The 25,045-nt window shown below is 27.9% G+C and overlaps 1 protein-coding gene across 2 annotated transcripts in view; it reads left to right on the forward strand.

Annotated features, from left to right (window-relative positions):
* Mipp1 (Multiple inositol polyphosphate phosphatase 1) overlaps nt 1–23,074 on the forward strand; it is a 46,343-nt gene extending 23,269 nt beyond the window's left edge. For both annotated transcript variants that reach the window (XM_065505504.1, XM_065505502.1), the window contains exons 2-7: nt 17,981–18,249; nt 18,323–18,469; nt 21,371–21,460; nt 21,518–21,759; nt 21,833–21,932; nt 21,992–23,074. In XM_065505504.1, coding sequence (XP_065361576.1) covers nt 17,983–18,249; nt 18,323–18,469; nt 21,371–21,460; nt 21,518–21,759; nt 21,833–21,932; nt 21,992–22,555 — 1,410 coding nt within the window. In that variant the 5' untranslated portion in view covers nt 17,981–17,982 and the 3' untranslated portion in view covers nt 22,556–23,074. The remainder of the gene's footprint in view (nt 1–17,980; nt 18,250–18,322; nt 18,470–21,370; nt 21,461–21,517; nt 21,760–21,832; nt 21,933–21,991) is intronic.
* Nucleotides 23,075–25,045: the final 1,971 nt, after the last annotated feature.

The raw sequence follows: 25,045 nt of genomic DNA on the forward strand, positions 1-25,045 counted from the left end.
AAAAAAAGTGAGCAAATATAAGCATATATCAGCATCATAGACAGATTGTTACAAACGAATGACTTGAGGGGTCAATAGATTTATGTCACATTCGTAACTTGAGCAAATAAATTTGAGATATCATTACTAAAAACAAAAAAAAAAAAAACAAACGACTTTGAAATGTTTAGACAAAACGACTCATGCTAAGAAGATCACGTTAATTTAAAAGATACTCAGATACTCATTCATACTCTTACAATTCGTAAACACTTGTACGTAGGGGTAATTTAAAATTCACTTTTGTATTCAAACATTAATTTTGCTACTGTAGAAATGAGAAATAAATGACTTGTTTGCAAATTATAATATTCGTTTTAGTTTTTATTTATATTTTGTAGATAAATTACTTTGCTAAATTACAATTTGTTAGTTGTATGTATGTGGTTTTCCTTTTTGTATTTTATTGAAATGTTGTCAATTTAGAAATCACCTCGCAACAGTCTGTTAATTTTAACACTTTATAAATGTTAAAATCGATTTATGTAATTAATTTACTGACTTAACAAGTAATTTTTATTTTCTAAACGTATTGAGAATTATAAAAAAACAAAATTATCATTAGATTTGTATTTTAGCCATTTTCAGTAGATAGAACAATATAATTACAACATTAATTAATCAAGCAAGAAAATTTAATGTTTATGAGGTTGAGATGTTTGTTTGTCCGGAATTAATTTAATTGCTAATTAATTCAATGCAAGTGAATTTATGTATAACCAAAATAAGCTAAAGATTATAAATCTACTATCGCATGTAGAAAACAAGTAAAGTTTTATACATATTTGGTCAATTCACAAGGTCTCTTATCAGTCATATTTCCATAATGTCCTAATATGTATATCACGACTCTGAGGCTCGGCTTAACCGACTCTTAGGCATTCGGCGCAGGTCTCTGCTGGTTGGTTACGATAACACAATAAACATAGCATACAGGAGTAGTATTATTTTAGGAAATTTTTTGCTTGAAAAACAATAAAAAACTTTGTGAAATATTAGGACATTATGACAATATGACATGATAAGAGACCTTGTGAATTGAAAAATTGTATCATTTTATTTATTGAAAATGTTAGATTTTTCTGATCTAGGGGTCAATTATGGACTGATCCTTAGAGTACATAGAACTAATTTGTGCAAAATTTGATCAAGTTTTCCGCATAAACATAAAAAAAAATTTCCGAGGAGACATTTGTATGGTGGCTAGGTGAATTCATGGTACGCTATGGCCCATTTTAATATCAAATAAACCTTAGCAATATCAGAGAGTATAGCTAGCTAACTCCTTTCGTTTGGGCCCTATCTTGTTTTCAACAGATCGACAGACGGACATATCTGATCGTTTTAGAATCTTATGAGGACTCAGAATATATATACTTTTTGATATATGACAAAATAACAATAACGGCTGTGCCGAATCTTATATACCCTTCACCAAATTATACCTTAAAATAATTTTTTTTAAATATTTTTAGGTAAACAAAATTTAATTGTTTTTCAAATTTTTTTTTTTTTTGTTTAAAAAAAACTTTTTTCAAATTTTTTTTTGGAAAAAAAATTTATGATAAAAAAATTTTTTGATGAAAAAAAAATTCGGGTCAAAAAATATTTTTCCCGATTTTGACCCATTGTAGGTCCAACTTACTATAGCCTTATCTACATCGTTGCAATGGATTTTGAAATATCTATCATTAGATATCCATATTGTCTATATTAATGACTTAGTATCCAGATATAGATCAAAAATCGAGGTTGTCCCGGTTTTTTGCTCATATCTCCGTTATTTATGGACGGATTTTGCTGATTTTAAATAGCAAACTTCTCGAAAGCATGTTTGACAGAATTATTGAAGATTTGAATCCCGAAGATATCTGGGGTCTTCAGAAAATTGATTTCAACTAACAGACGGACAGACAGACGGACATGGCTTAATCGATATATACTTTATAGGGTCGGAAATGAAAAATGTAGAAATTACAAACGGAATGACAAACATATATACATATGTATACCCTTCTCACGAAGGTGAAGGGTATAAAAATATTAATAAATATTAAACAAAAAAATTGGGGTTAAAAAATATTTTTTCCGATTTTGATCCATTTTAGGTCCGACTTACTTTGACCTTGTGTATGCCGTTGCAAAGGTTTTTGAAATATCTATTATTGGATATCCATGTTGTCTATGTTAATGACTTAGTAATCCAGATATAAATCAACAAGTAAGAGAGAGCAGCTATATTCGGCTGTGCCGAATCTTATATACCCTTCACCAAATTATACTTCAAAATAAAAATTTAAAATATTTTTAGGTAAACAAAATTTATTTATTTTTTTTCCAAAGTTGTTTTTTTTCATTTTTTGGAAAAAAAAATTTTCGAATTGTTTTTGTTAAAAAAAATTCGAGTTAAAATTTTTTTTTCCGATTTTGACCCATTGTAGGTCCAACTTAGTATGGTCTTATATACGTCGTTGCAAAGGTCATTATATATACATATTGTCTATATTAATGACTTAGTAATCCAGATATAGGTAAAAAATCGAGGTTGTCCTGGTTTTTTCCTCATATCTCAGCCATTTGTGGACCGATTTTTTTGATTTTAAATAGGAAACTTATCGAAAGCATGTCTGACAGAATTATTGAAGATATGGATCCCGAAGATATCTGGGGTCTTCAGAAAATTGATTTCAACAGACAGACGGACAGCCAGACGGACATGGCTTAATCGACTCCGCTATCTATAAGGATCCAGAATATATATACTATATAGGGTCGGAAAATTATATTGTGGAAATTACAAACGGAATGACAAACTTCTCACGATGATGAAGGGTATAAAAATAGGTCAAAAATCGATTTGTGGCCGATTATCTCGATTTTAAATAGCTACCGAGTCGGTAGAATTCCCGATATATTGATGTAAGAATCATGTATGTAAGTTATTTGGGGGCTACGGAAAGTTGATTTCAACATACAGACGATCAGACGGACGGACATGGCTATATCGACTTCGCTATATATAACGATCCAGAATATATATACTTTGTGGGGTCGCAAATGAAAAATGTAGAAATTACAAACGGAATGGAAAACTTATATATACAATTGCCACTCTTGGTTTAGGGTAAAAAAAACTAAAGAAACATTCGAGCGGATTGGTCCAAAGAATTGTTAAAGGAAAGCTATCGCGTTGATCCAAAATACGGGGGATATTTTTGTCAATTGTTTCAAACTCACCGTCCCTTATCTAGTCTAAATGTTTTAACATTTTGACAATTTGTTAATTTGGCAAAATTACAAAATAATTTTCAACAAAATTTGTGAACATTTAATTACTTTTATTACAATACTTATGTTAACAATTGCTTTTGTTAACTAATATTTAATTAAAAAATTGGCTAATTAAATTATTATTTATAGAAATTATTAATAAAAACAGCAATTTAATGAAAAATTCTTATATGATTACAATCACCAGCAAAAACTACGATTGTGTATTAAAAATTTCAAATAATCATTTATAATTTTCTAAAAAAACACTACTAAGTATTATTTTGCAACAATTTTTAAAATTATGATCATAAATCAAAAACTAAAAGAATGAATTAGAATTTCAAAAACTAACAAAAATTATTTATTTACAACAAACGTCAGCAAGTGCGTCACTCAAAGATTTTGGCGCAAAAACAAACAAAATATCAAATTTGAAACACTTTAATTCACACAATTTCAAATTTTGAAATGAAAATAATAATAATAAATTTGAATACAAACAGGCTGTAATATAAATAAATTAAATCTAAAAAAAAATGATTTTACATCTTGAATTTAATTTGAAAGAGAAATGCTAGCAACAAAGAAATTGACAAACTGAATAGATTCCATTGTTTTATTAGAAAATGTGTTGGCAAAAAAAAAATCGCACTCATACTCTATTAAAGCTAAAAAAAAACAATTACAATTTCCATTAAATTTTACAACACTCATATGCCAAACAAGATTTCTATTATGAAAAACAGATCAAATAGATGACTATTTAATAGTGTAATCTTTTCAAAACAACTTTTGCTACAAATTAAAATTCCATTAATTTTCCACTATTTGAGAAAAAAATTCATAAAGAACAAGCTAAAATAATTTATAATTGTGAACAAATGTTTGCTGTTGGTTTCAAATAAAAACTATTTTCAATTTCTAGGTCAGCATTGCCACCAACCAACCAACTAACAAACAACGTCATGTATTATAAACATTCTTATATTTGGATGAAAATATTTTTAAAATAAAAATAATAAAACAAACCACACGTTTTATGGAAGAAATAAAAAAAAATTATTTAATAAGTTTTTATTAATCGTTATTTATTATTTACATTGATGGCGGAAGAATAAACATTTGCCATACTTGAACATTTTCAAAATATTTATTGCATGTTTGAATTTTTTTTATTTCTTTTTTTCAAAAATATTTAATTTTTTGTTTGTCTAGTAATTAATTTGAAATGAAAGTAAATTATTATTGAAGAGATTAAGACACTTTTCAACATTTTTATTTAGAAAGAATTTAATGATCGAAAATGCTGACTACAAATATCAATAAACTTATGCAGACGTTTAAACCAATATTAGAAGTGCTTTTTCTATTCCCAACGAGTTAAAATTACATTGTTTTTTACATATTATTTATATTAAAAGTTTCCATTATTTTGTCAATGCTAAGAAGTACCACATTTTATTTTTACCTTTTAAAAATGATGGTTTATATCCTTTAAATAAACCGTATTCTTTTAATTGCTTATAAAAGCGATCAGTAGTTTAAAAATTGTAACAACTCTTATTTATTTAAATTAACACAACAATTTAAATAATAGTCACCCTCTTTTCATACATTTCACCTTCGTGAGAAGGGTATATATAAGTTTGTCATTCCGTTTGTAATTTCCACAATATAATTTTCCGACCCTATAAAGTATATGTATTCTGGATCCTTATACATAGTGGAGTCGATTAAGCCATGTACGTTTGTCTGTCTATCTTTCTGTCTGTCTGTTGAAATCAATTTTCTGAAAACCCCAGATATCTTCGGGATCATAATCTTCAATAATTCTGTCAGACATGCTTTCGAGAAGTTTCCTATTTAAAATCATCGAAATCGGTCCACAAATGGCTGAGATATGAGGAAAAAACCAGGACAACCTAGATTTTTGACCTATATCTGGATTACTAAGTCATTAATATAGACAGTATGGATATCTAATGATAGATATTTCAAAGACCTTTGCAACGACGAATATAAAACCATAGTAAGTTGGACTTACATTGGGTCAAAATCGGAAATATATTTTTTTTCACCGAAAAACAAAAATTAATTTTTTTTTTAAATTTAAAATAACGATTCGAAAAATTTTTTTCCAAAAAATTAAAAAAACAAACTTTGGAAAAAAAGAAATTTTGTTTACCTAAAACTATTTAAAATTTGTATTTTGAAGTATAATTTAATGAAGGGTATATAAGATTCGGCACTGCCGAATATAGCTTGCTTTTTACATCGTTTAAAAGTTTCCATTGTTTTGTCAATACTAAGAAGTAAAACCACATTCTATAAATGTATTTTTGTTAAACTTTAATGCTTGAAAACGCTGAAATTTATTATATTTTAATAGAAAATTTAGTAAATTTGAATTTATCTTTGAAAACTGAAGTTACGGAATATAGTTTTCAAAAAAGTTTCCATTGTATAGTCAATTATTGTACATTTATGGGTCAATGATCAATATTTCGATGTGTTACAAACATAATAACAAAATCCAATATATCTTCATATTTTTGGTGGGGTTTGATCATTCAAATAAACTTTAAACAAGAGCTGTGTGATCATTTTGAGAATTATTTTTATTACGATGTGAATTAAGGGAGGTTTAACATAATTCCTGTTATTTTAACATTGAAATTCCAAATTTTTTAATAATTTTTTCTAAAAATGAAACTTGTTCATGATCAGTCATAGCCATAAACAACATATGTATTATTTACAACAATTTTGAAATAAAGATGTCTTAAAATGTTATGTATTCCAAAGAATTTTTTTATTAAATTCCTGTTAAAAGCCTGTCAATCATTTTATTCTTTTATTGTGATATTAACATCAATAGCAATGGAACCACAACTAAATTAAAAATTTTCATTTCCACACATGTTTTTCATATCATCAATAAAATATTTATATAAGCTAATAAATTTTCTCTAATACTTGACCTTAAAGTGTCAACAAAAGAAAAAAAATAACATAATTTTACAATAAATTACAAAGATCCATAAAAAAGCTAACAAAATACTTTAAATATAATAAATAATTTGTTTATAAAACAATATAAAATCTACCTTTTTCTTTTGATTATAATTCAAAAGTTATAATAATAAATTTCTCAGCCATCAAAAAGAGTCTCTATCTAAATACATATTTTCAAATTAAATAGATTACTTGTCATAGATAAACTAAACAAAATAAATGTCTAAATACACATACATCACACTTATAATGTAGATAATCATAAAAATAACATTTAAGTTAAACAAAATTATTTTCAAATTTAAAGTGTTTGAAATAACAAGTCATATTTTGAAAGCTTTAAACAGCGCACAATTAATCAACTATGAAATTTACACAAAAAAAAAGAATAAATAGAAAATAATTACAAATGTTTAAAATAAAAATCCCCTTATTTAATGTTTAGCTATTTTTAAATAGTTTTATTTTTTTTAATCTTTATTTACAAACAAAAGAAAATTTGTAATTTGTTGAATTTTTTTTTTTGGCATCTTGTCTGAAATTCATCAAAACACACAGCCATCAATAAATGAGAGAGAGAGAGCAACAAAGAAAATTCACTTTCAATTCATTTAATTGCTTTCGTTTCTTAAATTACAACAGGTTTCTTTCTTACTTTATTTATGTTTCTTGTAAAGTTCAATTTTTTTATTAAAGTTGGGGCTGGTGGGATAGTCGATAGAATGTCATAATAACCTATTTTCTCATCATAAAATGTATTTTCTCTATTTTAATATATGATGTTTGTATTTCTTAGATGTTTATTTATTTTGTAACAAACTAATAAATTTACATTTTTATAAATGTAGTGTTCTGTAATGTATGAGCAATTTTTTGCATTAGGTTGGTATCGTTTTATAGAATATAAATAATAAATCTTTGATCTGCTTAACCCTATGTCTCCACGTAGCAATTTTTATTGCTCAGCATAAGCAATAACATCGGCAGAACAACAGCAGGGTGATTGCAGATTGCTTTAGGTGGAGAAAACGTTCGTCACAAATACAAAATTTTCAACGCGAAAAGTTCTATGAAAAACTGTGGTGTATTTTACTTATATTTTGTATTGAATGATTTTTTTCACTAATTTCTTTGTTTTTTTACTTTTGGTACTTAAATAAATTAAATATGTATCAATTAATCGCACCGAATCATAGAAAGAAGAAATTTTACATTAATGACAACTGAACTGACAGCTTATTGCTTAGCAATAATTGCTCAGGCAATCAGTAGAGCAATCATTGCGCAATGGATTGTTACATATGGCAATTTGCGGTCTACACTCGCAAATTTCATTGACGCAATCTATTTTGACAATTGCAGCAATAAATATTGCTACGTGGAGACCTAGGGTAAAGAGTTTACTCGTAATGAGCCCATTTCAATCCCAAACACTTTGGGAGTCTAAATTCTATTTTGATTTTATCTTAATATTTTTACGTTTCATATTTCTGAAGTTCAATCACGATTCGCCAATAAATACCAAGGTTGGGTAAGGATTCCTCTAACTACCCATTCGAGACTTCATGGAACATCTTCTAGTAATTTCATGAATTATCAATCTAAAGGACAAAACTAGAATGTTCTATTTCTAGAGCTTTAATATTAATGTTAGCTGCTTTAACAGTTAATGTTTTTATACTTATAAACAATGTTAACCTTCGCTTTACCAATACCCACCCGGGTGACCACTCGGTTTTTATTAGCTTAATAATTTTTTTCATTTTGTTTCGATTTAAATAAAATTTAGACTCAATGAACAAATTTTAGAGTTCTATATTATTTAATAAAAACATTTTAAACTTTTTATAAGGTTTTTTCGATTTTTTTAAATTTTGTTCGTCGGATATATGTATAGAAGTGCAGTATCACCCGGGTGGGTATTGGTAAACCACGTACATAAAAAACCTTTGGTAAAGCGAAGGTTAATAACAGCGTGTTATCAACATTGTTGATAAATAGAAGTTTCGAGCAATGGAAATGTTTATAAACATGTTGTAAGCAGCCGTAACATACCGTTAAATTCAACTCGTTAATATAACCAGATCCATTCACTATATATCGATGGCTTAATATAGAAAGGTCGTATCTCAACTTTTAGTTACTTTACAGCAGAAGGAAAAAACTCAATAATATCTGAAAGTGAAAGCCAAAACTAACAACTAAAATTGTTTAATATATTGTTACGAAATTGTAATTGAAATCAAATATAACGATTTTAACGGCTGATTTAAAGTTGCATAATGCTTTCAAATAGCAGTGCCCAAACTTTAACATATCTGTGGGCATTATTAACATTGAATAACAGCTTTCAGTTGACCATTGATCGTAAGTATGGCAATGCTGTTTGCAGCGACCGTATATTCGAATTCGAATATTCAGTTAAAGAACATTGTAGAAAGTAAACCATAGATGGCGTATATTAGAAAGCTCTAGACAGTTAAAGAGCAATCTAGAGTGCAGATGGCAGTGTTATAAATAGTGGCAGAGGTTGCAGTAGTGAGTGAGTTTATCAGAGACGCTATTCGAATAAATATCAACTAAGTGTGCTGTATTTTTCAAGTGAATTCGTGTACATTATAAAGTGTTCTGTATTTCTGCGTATTTATAAACGTGTATAAAAGCCATTGAGTGACTATTTAATTCTGTTGTTGTACATTTTAAATAAGTAAAGAGTTGTTACAATTTTTAAACTACTAAACGGCTTTTATTTGCAATCAAAAGTATCCGGTTTATTTAAAGGAAATAAACCAACGTTTTGAAAAGGTTAAAACGTAACAATATCAAACAAAGTTGTTTGTTTTAATATAAACTAAGATGCATTCAACTTTAAATGAGTAAGGTGTTTTTATACCCTTCACCTTCGTTTCCTACATTTTTCATTTCCGACCCTATAAAGTATATATATTCTGGATCCTTATAGATAGCGGAGTCGATTAAGCCATGTCCGTCTGTCTGTCTGTCTGTCCGTCTGTCCGTCTGTTGAAATCAGTTTTCTGAAGACCCCTGATATCTTCGGGATCCAAATCTTCAATAATTCTGTCAGACATGCTTTCGAGAATTTTGCTATTTAAAATCAGCAAAATCGGTCCACAAATGGCTGAGATATGAGGAAAAAACCAAGACAACCTCGATTTTTGACCTATATCTGGATTACTAAGACATTAATATAGACAATATGGATATCTAATGATAGATATTTCAAAGACATTTGCAAAGACGTATATAAGTTGGACCTACAATGGGTCAAAATCGGGAAACAAATTTTAACCCGAATTTTTTTTTCAAAAAAAAAAGAAATTTTTAAAATTTAAAAAAAAAAATTTTTAAATTTAAAAAAAAAAATTTAAATTTAAAAAAAAAAAATTTTTAGATCTAAAAAAAAAAAATTTTAAATAATTGAAATTTTTTTTTCTAAATGAAAAAAACAACTGGAAAAAAAATTAAATTTTGTTTACCTAAAAATATTTAAAATTTTGAAGTATAATTTAGTGAAGGGTATTTAAGATTCGGCACAGCCGAATATAGCACTCTTACTTGTTTTTTTTAAATGAGTTAGGGTTTATTTTTAATTACTGTAAATCTGTTATTCGTCAACATAGGAAACTGAAATTTTATGTTGAGGTCTATTTAAGTTTTGTCTACCAGAATATGTAAAACATTTTGAAAAAAACCAAATATGACCTTTCTATATTAAGCTATCGATATGTAGAAAATTGTCTTTATATAAATTTTGCATTATAAATTTTCCCATCAAAAACTCAAACAACTAAGATCTAATGGGGGTTAAATTAGCAAATTGCATAATGTAAAACAATTTTAATTATAGACAATTTTTGTTTTAAATAAAACTCAATAAAATCTATAATAAATAAACCCGGAGTATTTACAGCCATTTAAGACAAAACAAAATAAAAAGAAATGAAATGAAAATATTTATACAAAACACAAAAATAATATTGAAATGTAACGAAAAGTGGGTGGATTTATTAGGGTGGCATGACAAAATATTTAATAATTTCTAAAAAAGCTTAAGGACAATTTATTTTACATGCTGGAATTTTTGGGCTAAAGTATTAAACAGTTCGTCTGGTTTAAATCATTATTACACTCGAACGGCTTTTGTTTTTAGGTTATGTTAATGTGTTTTGTATGTTAAAATATGTCAGTTTTATTGCTTAATAAAATGAATATTTTAATAAAGAAGTCTGTAATAATTTAATATTCATTTATGAGTTATGTTCCTTTATATCAATTTAAATATGCTGTTGAAATTTGTAATAAAGGATTAATTTTTTAAGCAAAGAATTTTCAATGAAACTTTATTTTCCTTAACATATATTTGTTAAATTAGAATTAATTTTAGAATTCCTCTTTAGGATTTTATTAAGCCTATACAAGATAATAAAAACTGAAAATAATCAGGTCAATACCTCTAATAATTTAATTACATTATTTAATTACTTAAATCGGTCAAGCCCGACCATATAATACCCTACACCAAGTAAATGAGCAAAAACATTTTTCTTTTAAAATTTCAATAATTTATATTCGTGAGTGATTTTCGGAAGTGGGTCTTATATGGTAGCTATGACCAATTATGGACCGATCACCATGAAATTAGGTCGTGTGATTTATGTCTATAGGAAAGTTATTTATGTTGAATTTTGTGTATATACCAACATTTTTAAGAGATTTATGTACGTTAAAGTGATTTTCGGAAGCGGGTCTATATGGGAGCTATGACTAATTATGGACCGATCGTAACAAAATTTGGTGACATGAATTTTGTATATATAAAACTTATTTGGAGCGAAATTTTTGGAGATACATATATAAATTAAACATTTATGACCGATAAAGTCCAATTTCGAGAGGACATTTGTATGGGGGGTAGGAGAAATAATGGACCGATTTCAGCCAGTTTCAATAGGCTTGGTCCTTGGGCCGAAAAAATAATATGTACCAAATTTCATCGAAATATCTTCAAAATTGCGACCTGTACTCTGCGCACAAGGTTTACATGGACAGCCAGCCAGCCAGACGGACAGACGGACAAAGTGATTCTAAGTCGATCGGTATACTTTAAGGTGGGTGTTAGACCAATATTTTTGGGCTTTACAAACATCTGCACAAACGCATTATACCCTCCCCACTATGGTGGTGTAGGGTATAAATATCAGAACTTTATAACACAGATTGAATCAAATACAATACAAACTTTTTTTGAAAACTAGATTCCGTAATTACGCTTTCCAAAAATATGACATTTTACCAAGGTGGCTACCGATTCGAAATTGTAAAAACGTAACGGTAACGGTAGCATAGCGGTAAAGGTAATTTGGTCTAACTTAAACGATTAATAAAGTTCACAAAAGTAAAAATAAGGCGACATAGAGATTTAAATTTGAAATTCTAAAAAAAATGTATGAGAAATTTTTTTATTTTATTTTAATTTAATTTTACATTTTTTTTCAACAAATTTTTTCTAAATTTATTTGAGAAATAAATTTTATGACAAAAAAATTTTTTTGCTGAAAAAAAATCGGGTTAAAAAATATTTTTTCTGATTTTGACCCATTGTAGGTCCAACTTACTATGGCCTTAAATATGCCGTTGCAAAGGTCTTTGCAATATCTATCATTAGATATACATATTGTCTATATTAATGACTTAGTAACCCTGATGTAGATCAAAAATAGGTCAAAAATCAAGGATGTCCAGGTTTTTTCCTTATATCTCAGCCATTTGCGATTTTAAATAGCAACCGAACCGGTTCTAAAATGGACACATTGATGTATGAAATTGGGTACCATACGAATTGAAGCTGAGAGACCTTGAAATACGATTTTGTATGTCTGAAATGATGTTTGAATGCTATAAAATAAAATAATTTTTGCACCGAATCATTACTTGCGATGAAAAATGGATCCATATATTTCATATACATTTTTTATAAAAAGTGTCGAATAATCGTTATTAATGAATAATCGAATAAAATTATATGTAAATGCTGACATTTTTAAAGGATTTTATTATTTCTGGCCTTTTTGTTGTAATAATTAAAAAAAAATAATCAAAACGAATAAAAATTAAAAAAATATTCGAATACCCAAGAATTGTATTGTACTATTCGAATAAATTATCCGAATAATTGTGCAAAATTATAAAATTGATTTAAAAAAATGTATTTCATATAATTTTTTTTTTAAAAACATTCGAATAATCGTTATTAACGAATAATCGAATAAAATTATATATGCTGTAATTTTTAAATGATTTTATTATTTCAAGCGTATTTTGTTAAAATTACCAAAAAAAATTAATCGAATAATCGGTTAATTTTAACAAATAATCGAATAATGTAATTGTTTGTTTTGCAAAAATGTAAACATATTAAAATCGTATTCAAATAATTAAAAACAAACATATCCGATTAAAATTAATCGAATATCTTAGCCGATTATTAATGAGTAACCGATTAGTAGAAGAATAATCTACAATTTTGTTGGAATTAATTAAGATTAGGTTAATTTTTCTTTTAAAAAAATGTTCCAAAAAGAGTCGAATTGATGAATAATCAAAACGAGTAAAATTAAAAAATATTCGAATAAAATAAAACGAATAATCGAATAAAATTACCGAATCATTACTTGCGATGAAAAATGGATCCACTACTATAAACCGAAGCGTAAGAGATCGTATGTGAAATCCGGCCAAACAGCCGAATCGACACCAAAGCCAAATATCCATGGAACTAAGGTAATACTCTGTATTTGGTGGTCCAAAAGGGTCCCATCTATTATGAGCTGCTGAAATCTGGCCAGACCATCACAGGGAACCTGTACCGAACGCAACTGATTCATCCCGGAATATGCAGCCTGACATTAAACCGTAATATTCCATCATGAAAACGCTAGGCCACGTATTGCAATACCTGTTAAAAACTATTTAGAATGAAGTGGTTGGGGAGTTTTGGTTCACCCGCTTTATTAGTCAAGACCTTGTTCCATCCGACTACTATCTGTATCGACGAATGCAGAACGCTCTCTCTGGGATAGGCTTTGCTTAAAAACAGAGTATCCGAAATTGGCTTGATTCGTTATTGACCTCAAAAGATTAGCAATTCTTTTGACTCAGAACCCATACTTTGCCAGATAGATGGAAATTGTCATAGCTGACAATGGCCAAAACTTTGAATACATTTATGTATTCTGAATGTTCTGAACTCCCGAAACAATTGACAAAAATTCTGGTGTTGGCCGATCGGTGATTCAAAGTCCGATAGATTATGGAAGCCATAAGCATCTCATATGGGTCAGTGTTTTCAATTTTAAATGATCACTTGGGTATGATCGATCTTTCCGCACGATGTGTGCCGCGTTTGCTAACTGTAGATGAAATGTGGATCCACCATAAAGCACCAGAGACCTAACAGCAGTCAAAACTGTAGGTCGGGGTAAATCTATCATCAAATACCTATTTTGATGACATCGACAAATCGTACTTTTTTGGAAGGCCTAAAAAAATTGGAGAAACTTTGGACAAAGTGTACATATCAAAGGAGAGTATGTTGCAAAATAAAATGATTTTTTCTCCAAAAACCTGTGTTTCAATCAAAATGTAACGGACCTATTGACCAGCCCTATATCTATAACTATAACTAATCATAACTATTTTAATTTATTTAAACCACATTTCAAAAGCAATATTTTATTTGAAACACTCACTAAATCCTTTTCGCTGAAAATTTATGTTAATAACCTTGAACTGTAATCGATTTTTAATCAGTACGAGTATTTATTTATTGTATTTTGTTAAAATCCTTTAGTATTTACGTGTCTTTAAACTATTTTAACATGTGATTTAATAACCAGCAGTAGGAAGTTAATACTTAGACACGTGGAAACAATGATTATACAAATATTAAGGAGTGTCATCTACTAGGAAAACATCATCATCATACAACAACAACAACAATGCACTAAAAATGTCTCTTATTCTTGAAACTTAAATACGTTGAACATGCAAAGTTTTAGGAAATTTATAGACAACAAATTTCAATACAATCTGCAAAAAGATTACGTTACGTAGTTATTTGATGTGTGGTGAGGAGGTCTATATTTATAAATCAAAATGTTAGTTTAAATGGCCAAGGAGCAGCTAGCTATTCGTTTGTATGTTAAAAAAGAAAGTGTTGACTAAATCACATTTTAATATTATGGGCCTTTTGTTTTCCTAGAAATAAATGGATAATTTATTTATTTTATTTAAAAAGTTGGGGGCTTTCGTTTAATGGGATAAAAATAAGGCAGTGGGTTAAAAGAATGCTATTATTTTCAATTATAAAAGCCCTAATGAAAATATTCGAATAATCGGCAATAAATTTAGACTGGGTTAATTTTTCATTTACGAAAAATTTTTCAAAATAAAAATTATAAAAATTATTCGAATAAAATTAAACGAATAATCGAATAAAATTATTGTTAATAACCCGATAAGTTTACCACAGAATAAACATATTGGGTTATTAACGAATAATCGAATACAATATTAAAATTTATTTTTTAAACATTTAAAACAGTTCTGAAAGCCGAATAAAAAGATCCGAATTTGCGATTAATTTTAACAAATAATCGTATGAAATAATCAAAAATTTTCAGAAATTAAATAATGCTAAGCTAGTACATACTTAATTTAATAAGTTTTGGTTCAAAAAGTGTGGAATAAATTTGAACTAATGAAGGAATAATGGAATCGAATAAACATGAACTAATAAAATCGATAATTTTAAATAAACTGATTTATAGACAGCTGAAATGGGAAACTCGAATGAAAATATTGGAATAATATTAACGAATAATTTTGTTGGAATTAATTAAGACTATGTTAATATTTCATTTAAAAAAGTTTTTCAAAAAGAGTCAAAACAAATAAAAATTTAATAATCAAAACGAATTAAAAATTCAAAAATATTCGAATAAAATTAAACGAATAATCGAATAAAATTGTCGATTATTTTTCACAATAGTTTACCACCGAATAAACTAATCGGGTTATTAAAGAATAAGCGAATGCAATATAAAAATTTGTTTTAATTTCGTTATTCTTCAAAAACAAACGAATAAAATTATTCGAATAAAGTTATCCGGTTATTAAGGAATAATTGTAAAAACTATAAAAAATTGTTTTAAATACATATATTTCATATACATTTTTTATAAAAAGTGTCGAATAATCGTTATTAATGAATAATCGAATAAAATTATATGTAATTGCAGAAATTTTTAAATGATTTTATTATTTCTAGCCTATTTGGTTATAATAATTAAAAAAATTAATCAAAACGAATAAAAATTAAAAAATATTCGAATACCCAAGAATTGTATTGTACTATTCGAATAATTGTACAAAATATATAAAATTGATTTAAAAAAATTTATTTCATATAATTTTTTTTAAAAAAAGATTCGAATAATTGTTTTTAAGGAATAATCGAATAATCGTTTTTAGCGAATAATCGAATAAAATTATATATGCTGTAATTTTTAAATGATTTTATTATTTCTAGCATATTTTGTTAAAATTACCAACAAAAATTAATCGAATAATCGGTTAATTTTAACAAATAATCGAATAAAGTAATTTTTTGTTTTGCAAAAATGTAAACATATTAAAATCATATTCAAATAATTAAAAACAAACATATCCGAATAAAATTATTCGAATATCTTAGCCGATTAATTATGAGTAACCGATTAGTAGAAGAATAATCTACAATTTTGTTGGAATTAATTAAGACTGAGTAAATTTTTCATTTAAAAAAAAGTCCCAAAAAGTGTCGAATAGACAAATAATCAAAACGAATAAAGATTAAAAAAAATATTAGAATAAAATTAAACGAATAATCGAATAAAATAAAATCGAATAAACTTATCTGGCTATTAAAGAATAATCGAATATATTATTAACAGCTGAATAAAATTATTCGACTAAACTTAAACGGTTAATAATTGTACAAATTACAATATATAAAAATGATTTAAAAACTTGTATTTCATATAATTTTTTTTAAAAAAACAGTCGAATAATCGTTGTAACGAATAATCGTTATTAACGAATAATCGAATACAATTATGTATGCGATAATTTTAAAATGATTTTATTATTTCAAGCATATTTTGTTAAAATTACCAAAAAAAAAAATAATCGAATAATCGGTTAATTTTAACAAATAATCAGATAAAGTAATTTTTTGTTTTGAAAAAACTTAAATACATATATTGAAATCACATTAAAATAATTAAAAACAAACGTATCCGAATAAAATTATTCGAATATCTTAGCCGATTATTAATGAGTAACCGATTAGTAGAAGAATAATCTACAATTTTGTTGGAATTAATTAAGGAAATGTTCCAAAATAATCAAAACGAATAAAAATTAAAAAAAATATTCGAATAAAATAAAACGAATAATCGAATAAAATTATCGTTTATTTTCCAAAATAAACTTATCTGGTTATTAACGAATAATCGAATATAATATTAACAACCGAATAAAATTATTCGAATAAACTTAACCATTCAATAGTTGTACAAATTACAATATATAAAAAAATTATTTAAAAACTTGTATTTCATATAATTTTTTTATAAAAAGAGACGAATAATCGTTATTAAAGAATAATCGTTCTTAACGAATAATTATCGTTTATTTTCCACAATAGCTAACCACCGAATAAATTTATCTGGTTATTAACGAATAATCGAATATATTATTAACAGCCGAATAAAATTATTCGAATAAACTTAACCGGTTATTAACGAATAATTGTTCAAAATACAATATATAAAAATTATTTAAAAAATTGTATTTCATATAAATTTTTTATAAAAAGAGTCGAATAATCATTATTAACGAATAAAATTATTTATGCTGTACTTTTTAAATGATTTTATTATTTCAAGCATATTTTGTTACAATACCAAAAAAAAAATTATCGAATAATCGGTTAATTTTAACAAAAATTCGAAGAAAGTAATTTTTTGTTTTGCAAAAATTTAAACATATTAATATCGTATTCAAATATTTAAAAAAAACATAACCGAATAAAATTATTCGAATATCTTATCCGATTATTAATGAGTAACCAAAAAAATTTAGTTTATTATTAAAATTTTAGAAACCGAATAAAATTTATTCGAATATTCGGATAAAAATGTCTCAAAACCAGTCTGTGGCGTGAAACAAATTAAGCACCATTACACGTAGAAATATTAAGAATCACAGTCCGCTATTGCCATAAATTATATTGAAGAATCCTCAGGGGAGTCGTAGAATATGTCGACTAGCTTCACATCACGAAGTTTTCATTTAATTCTTTCACACAACTGCCTAATGTTGTCATATGCGGGAAGATACAAATATTTTAATTTAATTTTAATGCGATTTTTGACCTCCTTAAATTTTTTATGATGAACTAAGAAAATCATTTAAATCACCATTGATTAGTTAGTTAGATCCTGTCACATCAACGACAAACAAAAAACACCAAAAAAACCCATTAAATATCTCATTTATTTTATTTGATTCTCTTTTCTCGTCATTTCAGACATGAAACTTTTCCTTTTAAGTGCTTTTTTAGCACTTTTCTATCTGGAGGTTGGGGCACAAGATGACTATTGCTTTGGCAAGGATACAGAACGTACACAGACACGTCATTTCACCTCGAAGACGGCTTATCAAATAATTAAGGGCACAAATATGGACAAACAGTATTATGTAAATGGCTGTGTGGCACAAAAGATTTGGATATTCCATAGACATGGTACAAGACTGCCATCGAAGAGTACCATTGAAAAGGCTCCACACTTGGAACAGGTAGGGGGATTTTAAGATTAGATTTTTTTAGGAATTAATTAATAATGATTTGATTTGTTTCTTTATTTTTCAGTTACGTGATTCAATTGTAAATAATTATAAGGTGTTAAGAACTGCTCCCGCAACAAATGCCTTGTGCCAGGAGGATTTGATAGCTTTGAAAATGTGGAAATGGAACTCGAGTATAAATAGTGATATGGAAAATTATTTAACCAGTCAAGTAAGTGGATATTAATATAATCAGAAGGAATGACTAACTCTAACCCTACGTTTTTAACTTTTAAAAACTTTATTTCCTTTAAATAAACCTATTATTTTAATTGCAAATAAAAGCGATTAGTATGTAGTTTAAAAACTGTAACAACTCTTTATTTATTTAAATTAACACAAGAATTTAACAAGTCATTATCTTTTATACACGCACTTTAAAAACACACTTTATATCTTACAATATTGCACTGGTAATACAGTTGATGCCGCCATCTTCTAATAGTTTCATGAATTATCTAAGGGACAAATCTGGAATGTTTTTTTTACACATGGAATGTATTTTTTACACCTAGAGCTTTTAGCAGCTTTAATTTTAATGTTAACAGCTTTAACAGTTAATGTTGTCATACTTATAAACAATGTTAATAACAGCGTGTTATCAATATTGTTGATAAGTAGACGTTTCTACTGATGGAAATGTTTATAAACATGATGAATGTTGCAAGCAGCCGTTACAGGCCGTTAAATTCAAATGATAATGCAATTTCGTAAAAATATCTTAAAATAGTTCAAATTTAATTTGTATGAAAAATCACTGAGTTTTGAAATGTTTTGTCAGTATTTTTTATAAAAAATTTTTAAAATTATTTTCAGACCGTCCCTATAAGCATTTTTACTGGAATTCAAGTGTAATTCAAGCATTTAATTATAGTCAAGCAACAGTTGTATTACACTTTATTTCAATAGCATTCTCCAGTAAAAAGGAAACATAAATTCAAGCCATATGTTTTTTGTTTTAAAAATATTTAATTTTTCAAATATTTTTCAAGTTTAAAACATAATTACATTAGCATTTAAGTCAAATTCCAACAAAATGTTCAAGTGCTTGAATTTTTGGGGCTTTGTTTCTTACATATTCTGGGCGTTTTTCGGCCAATGCTCGCTTCAAACGAATCAATTGCGTTCGGTACAGGTTTCCTGTGATGGTCTGGCCATATTTCAGTAGCTCATAATAGATAGGACCCTTTTGCTCCCACCAAATACAGAGCATTACCTTAGCGCCATGAATATTTGGCTTTGGTGTCGATTGGCTGGTTGGCCGGGCTTCACATTTGATCTCTTACGCTTCGGGTTATCATAATGGATCTATTTTTCATCACAAGTAATGATTCGACTCAAAAATTAATTTCTTTAATAGCGTTCAAGCATCCTTTCGGAAATGAAAATCGTCTTTCAAGGTCTCTCGGCTTCAATTTGTATGGTACCCAATTTCCCTGTTTTTGGATGAATCCTGCTGCTGTTTTGAAATTGCTGCTAGTTCCTAATGATTTTGCAAGCTCTGGCTGAGTTTCTTCAAATTTGTTTGGCTGGCCTGGGCGATCTTTGTCTTCCGGGTCAAAATCACCACTTCTGAACCTCACAAACCATCTCTTACACGTTGATATCGACGGAACACATTCACCATAAGCTTTAATGAGCAATCGGTGTGCTTCAGCGGCACTTTTTATACCCTTCACCTTCGTGAGAAGGGTATATATAAGTTTATCATTCCTTATCCTTATAGATAGCGGAGTCGATTAAGCCATGTCCGTCTGTCTGTTTGTCCGTATGTTGAAATCAATTTTCTGAATACCCCAGATATCTTCGGGATCCAAATCTTCAATAATTCTGTCAGACATGCTTTCGAGAAGTTTCATATTTAAAATCAGCAAATTCGGTCCACAAATGGCTGAGATATGAGGAAATAAACAGGACAACCTCGATTTTTGTTTTATATATGGATTACTAAGTCATTAATATAGACAATATGGATATCTAATGATAGATATTTCAAAGACCTTTGCAACGGCGTATATAAGACCATATAGGACCTACAATGGGTCAAAATCGGAAAAAATATTTTTTAACCCGAATTTTTTTTTTCACCAAAAAAAAAATTTAAAAATCAAAAAAAAATTTAAAAATTTAAAAAAAAAATTTAAATAATTTGAAAACAAATTTTTTCCAATTAAAAAAAATACATCTTTGGGAAAAAAATAAAATTGTTTTTTTACCAAAAAATATTTAAAATTTGTATTCTGAAGTATGTATAAGATTCGGCACAGCCAAATGTAGCTCTCTTAATTGTTTTCAATTAAAAAAGTAAAGAAAAACTTCCCGCTTATGACGCTTTGTTGGTACAAAATTCGTCATTTTCGAAGCAAAAAAAATATTTGTTGTTTACACTAATATTCAATAACTAAGTAGGAATAAATGTCCGATATGTACCTTTCAAAATGACATATAAGTTATTAAAAACAAACCCGTATTCAAAAGATACGCCACACAGTTGAGGAAATTAAAAAAAGTGGAAATAAATCTGTGGGGAATTTTAATAAAATTCCCCACGACTATAGAGAAGCTGAGTTTAAGTTACGAATTTAAGCTGAGTTTAAGTTATGAATTTGGAGTTTAAACACTAAGGGCCGGTGCCTAAAGGCCCCAAAGTGGGGTATATGAAAATTAAAAAAATTAAGCCAAATTTGTTTACCTACCTTAGTCTGGATTTTTGTTAATAGTAGATCCAAATATCTTCTGATTTTGTTCAAATTATTTTCATCTGTGCAGTTTTATAACAAGTGTTTGTTACATTATCCCGACTGTCCCCTGTATTTAAAAAATTCCCTAATCTATGTATACAAATATTTTAATTAGAATTTATTAAATATTGTTGGCGCTATTTAATTGTTTATGTAATTTACAGTTGATAGATACATCAGTATCTATTTGTTTATTGTCTGGCTGTCAAGCTGTCTGTTTAATATTTCATACTGTCAGATGGATTTCTATATTTTTAAATGAACTTTCAATTTATTACTAAATACATATGTTATTAATAACAGATTTCTGTAAACATTAATTTTTCTTACAGGGTTATGAAGATCTAAGAGGCACCGCCAAAACCTATCAAAAATACTATCCCGATGTTTTAACCAAACAATATAATAGTTCTTACTATTTGGTAATATATTTGATATATAATTTTAAAATAAATAAAAATATTTTAACATTTTAACAGTTCCGTCACACTGACACTCAACGCACTACGGAAAGTTTTAAAGCCTTTACCGAAGGTCTGTTTGGTGCTGGCAACACGGCTGTAGCCGAAGATATACCCGAACAAGATTTGCTTTTGCGTCCCTATGATTACTGTGAGTCATGGAAGGCTCAGGATTATAAAGATAGCGGTTCGGAATCGTATAAATATCGCAATTCGGATATATGGAATAAAACCATAGCTGATATTTCAAAACGTTTGGGGTAAGTTTAATATTATTCTAAAGGATTTTAATAAAAAATGTACTATTGAGAAATATTTAAATTTTTCTTATAGTTTCCAATATACTTTGGAATCCTCGGATGTGGAATTAATGTATGATATCTGTCGTTATGAGCAGGCTTGGCAAGTGGATCGTACTAGTGTTTGGTGTGCGGTAAGTTTCTTTAAATATTTAGTAAAGTTTATTTAATAAAATATTTTCATTCTCTGTAGGCCTTTTTACCCGAACAAGTTACTGTGTTCGAGTATGATGATGACATGAAATACTTCTACAAATCGGGCTATGGCTTTGAAGCCAATACCCGTCTCAACTGTCGTGCCGTACAAGATATGAACCATCATTTGAGCAGCTCTGACTCACCCAATGCTGTTGTCTATTTCGGTCATTCCACTGGTGTACAAACTCTTATCTCTGCCCTGGGCATTAACAAGGATCAAGTTTCCCTATTAGCCAACAATTATAACGAAACGACCCAACGTAAATGGAAGACCTCAAATATTGATCCTTTTGCTGCCAATTTCTTGGCTGTAAAATATCAATGCAATGCCGAACCCATCGAGAAGGAGAAAGTGATTTTCTTCCTTAATCAAAATGCTGTAGATTTGGACTGGTGCCAGGTGGGTCTGTGCAATTGGTCAGAGGTTAAGAAGCGCTATAGTACAATATTAAATGCCGATTGCAGTTCGTATTACTGTGCTGATGGTGCTGCCACAATGAGCATTTCTTTGGTTTCTCTCTTAATGGCTGCCATTGTTTACTTAATTAATTCTATGTAAATTACTTTTTAATTTTATTATTAATTTTCTTCTTTTACTAAATTGTTTCAATATAACTGCTTTAATTTATGTAGTCTGTAAAAGTAATTAGAAAAAACAAGTAAAATTAGTTTAATTTTATGTTCATGTATATTTTTTATATGTATTTTAAATGTGAAAGAAATTTAAAACCTAGAAAAATACACAACTGAGTTAGGTATTTGGGAGGAGAGTTTCCCACTTATGTGTATTTATCTTTGATTCTAAATATATCTAAAAACAGTTGACAATTTTAAAAGTTAAATAATGTACAAAAATGTAATAGTAAAGAATTTTGTTGATTTCTATTAACAATGAATAATTAATTTCCATTAAGTTTATAACTGATTTTAGAGCAGCATCATTTTTTTTTTTAATTTGTTAAGAAATTTTAATTGTGTAATTGTTTAAATTTAATACTATCAATTTTATTTAATAACAGTATAATTTAATTATAAAAAAGCTTTATAATTTTAATAAAATAATTTGAAATGTTAGAAATGTGTGCGCGTGTGTTTTTTGTTTAAAATAATTATTTTAAAATTATAAAAGAGATTTTTAACAAAAGTTGTTTTTTTATTGGGGTATGAATTAAAAAAGCGGGATTTACAATAGGTTACATACATATCTGTCATTTATTCTCACTTATTAAACATTATAGGGTAAACAACAACGTTTTTTTACTTTGAAAATGTAGGATTTTCTAACAACGAATCGACATATTCGGGAACTTTTTTAATTTGAAAAAAGTGCCGTGAATGTGTTTCGTCGCTTTCAATGTGCGAGAGAATTTTCCCTCGCAAGTAATGATTCGGTGCAAAAATGAGTTTCTTTTATACAATTTTCATGGAGTAATGCCTCCAATTATTGGTCCTCAAAATTTTTTTGTCTTCCGTTTCAAAATCACCACTTCTGAACTGTGAAAAAAGTGGTGATTTTGAAACGGAAGACAAAAAAATTTTGAGCACCAATAATTGGAGGCATTACTCCATGAAAATTGTATAAAAGAAACTCATTTTTGCACCGAATCATTACTTGCGAGGAAAAATTTATATATTACAATAACCCGAAGCGTAAGAGATCGCATGTGAAGTCCAATCAATCAGCCGAATCGAAAGAAAAATATCCCTGGCACTAATGGTAATGCTCTGTATTTCGTGGGACCAAAAGTCCTATCTATTATGAGCTGTTGAAATGAGGAAACCTGTACCGAACTGATTCCTTTGCAGCGAGCTTAAGCCAAAAAACGTACAGCCATGAAACCGTAATATTCCATCATGACAACGCTCAGCCACCTGTTTAAAACCATTTAGAAAGAAGTGGTTGGGAAGTTTTGCCTTAACCGCTTAACAAGTTAGATAAAATTTAACTCTAATAAGTTTTATTTATATGCACAGAAATCATGCTAGTAAATTTCGTATCGATCAATAATGGGTCATAGCACCTGAAAAACACTTTTTAGCGAATAAATGTCTTAACATTTATTTAAATTAATGGGAAAAATACCACTACATAAAATCGTTATAGTTTTTGTGCCATTTTGTCAAAGTGATTGATCGAGAAAACATTGTATTTTAAAAGAAAACTGATTTTGCTCCGGTTATTTTTTATCGTGACGATATATCAGCATATACAAATTTTTATCGTTACAAAAACGATAACAAGACATTGAGAAAATAAGTGTATTCAAAAGTATTTATTTGTAACGCACCATATTTATTTAGTGTTACCAACTTAAGCTCAGGCACTTAGTACAGACACTATACCTCAACGACAATGCAGTGTATTACAGCATTACCGGTAATTTAAGTTAATTACAATAGAAACCCGCACACGGCAAACCACAGCAACAAGATGCTTGATGTAGAATTATATGAAGTGACTGGATATATTATTACAGTAAAACATTTTATGAAAGTTATTTATTATCATTAAAGAGTCAATAAATTCGGATTTATAAGAAATTCCAAAGTTGAGTATAAAATCGCTTAATATTATCCACTTATTCTGATTGTTGGCAAAATTACTAAAAGAAAACATTTTTAGAAATTCACCACAAATACCGTTATGTCAAATTTTTCAACAGAGTGAGAAAAAAGAAGAGAAATTTTTTTTGGAAAAAATAGTGTGGTGAATAAAAATTGTGGTGAATAAAAATAGTGGTGAAAAAGGGTGGTGAATAAAAATCGTGGTGAATAAAAAATCATAGTGAATTTTTAGAAATTCACCAAAAATACCGTTATGTCAAATTTTTCAAGGTCATTGCAAATTTGTCATCCGAAAGTAGGAAATGAATGTGTTTTTTTACAGTTTTTTACGGTGGTTGTTGAATTAGAAAGGTAGTGGTGGGTGGGTGGTTGTCGTTCTAAACTCGTTAAAATAACTTGTTATAGAAGCGATTAATTGAGAAAAGGAGCTTAATCAAGATTTTTTCAATTATTTAAACAGTGATTAATGTTTAAAATTTTGATA

This window comes from Calliphora vicina, chromosome 3, assembly GCF_958450345.1.
Source record: "Calliphora vicina chromosome 3, idCalVici1.1, whole genome shotgun sequence".
Classification (NCBI taxonomy): domain Eukaryota; kingdom Metazoa; phylum Arthropoda; class Insecta; order Diptera; family Calliphoridae; genus Calliphora; species Calliphora vicina.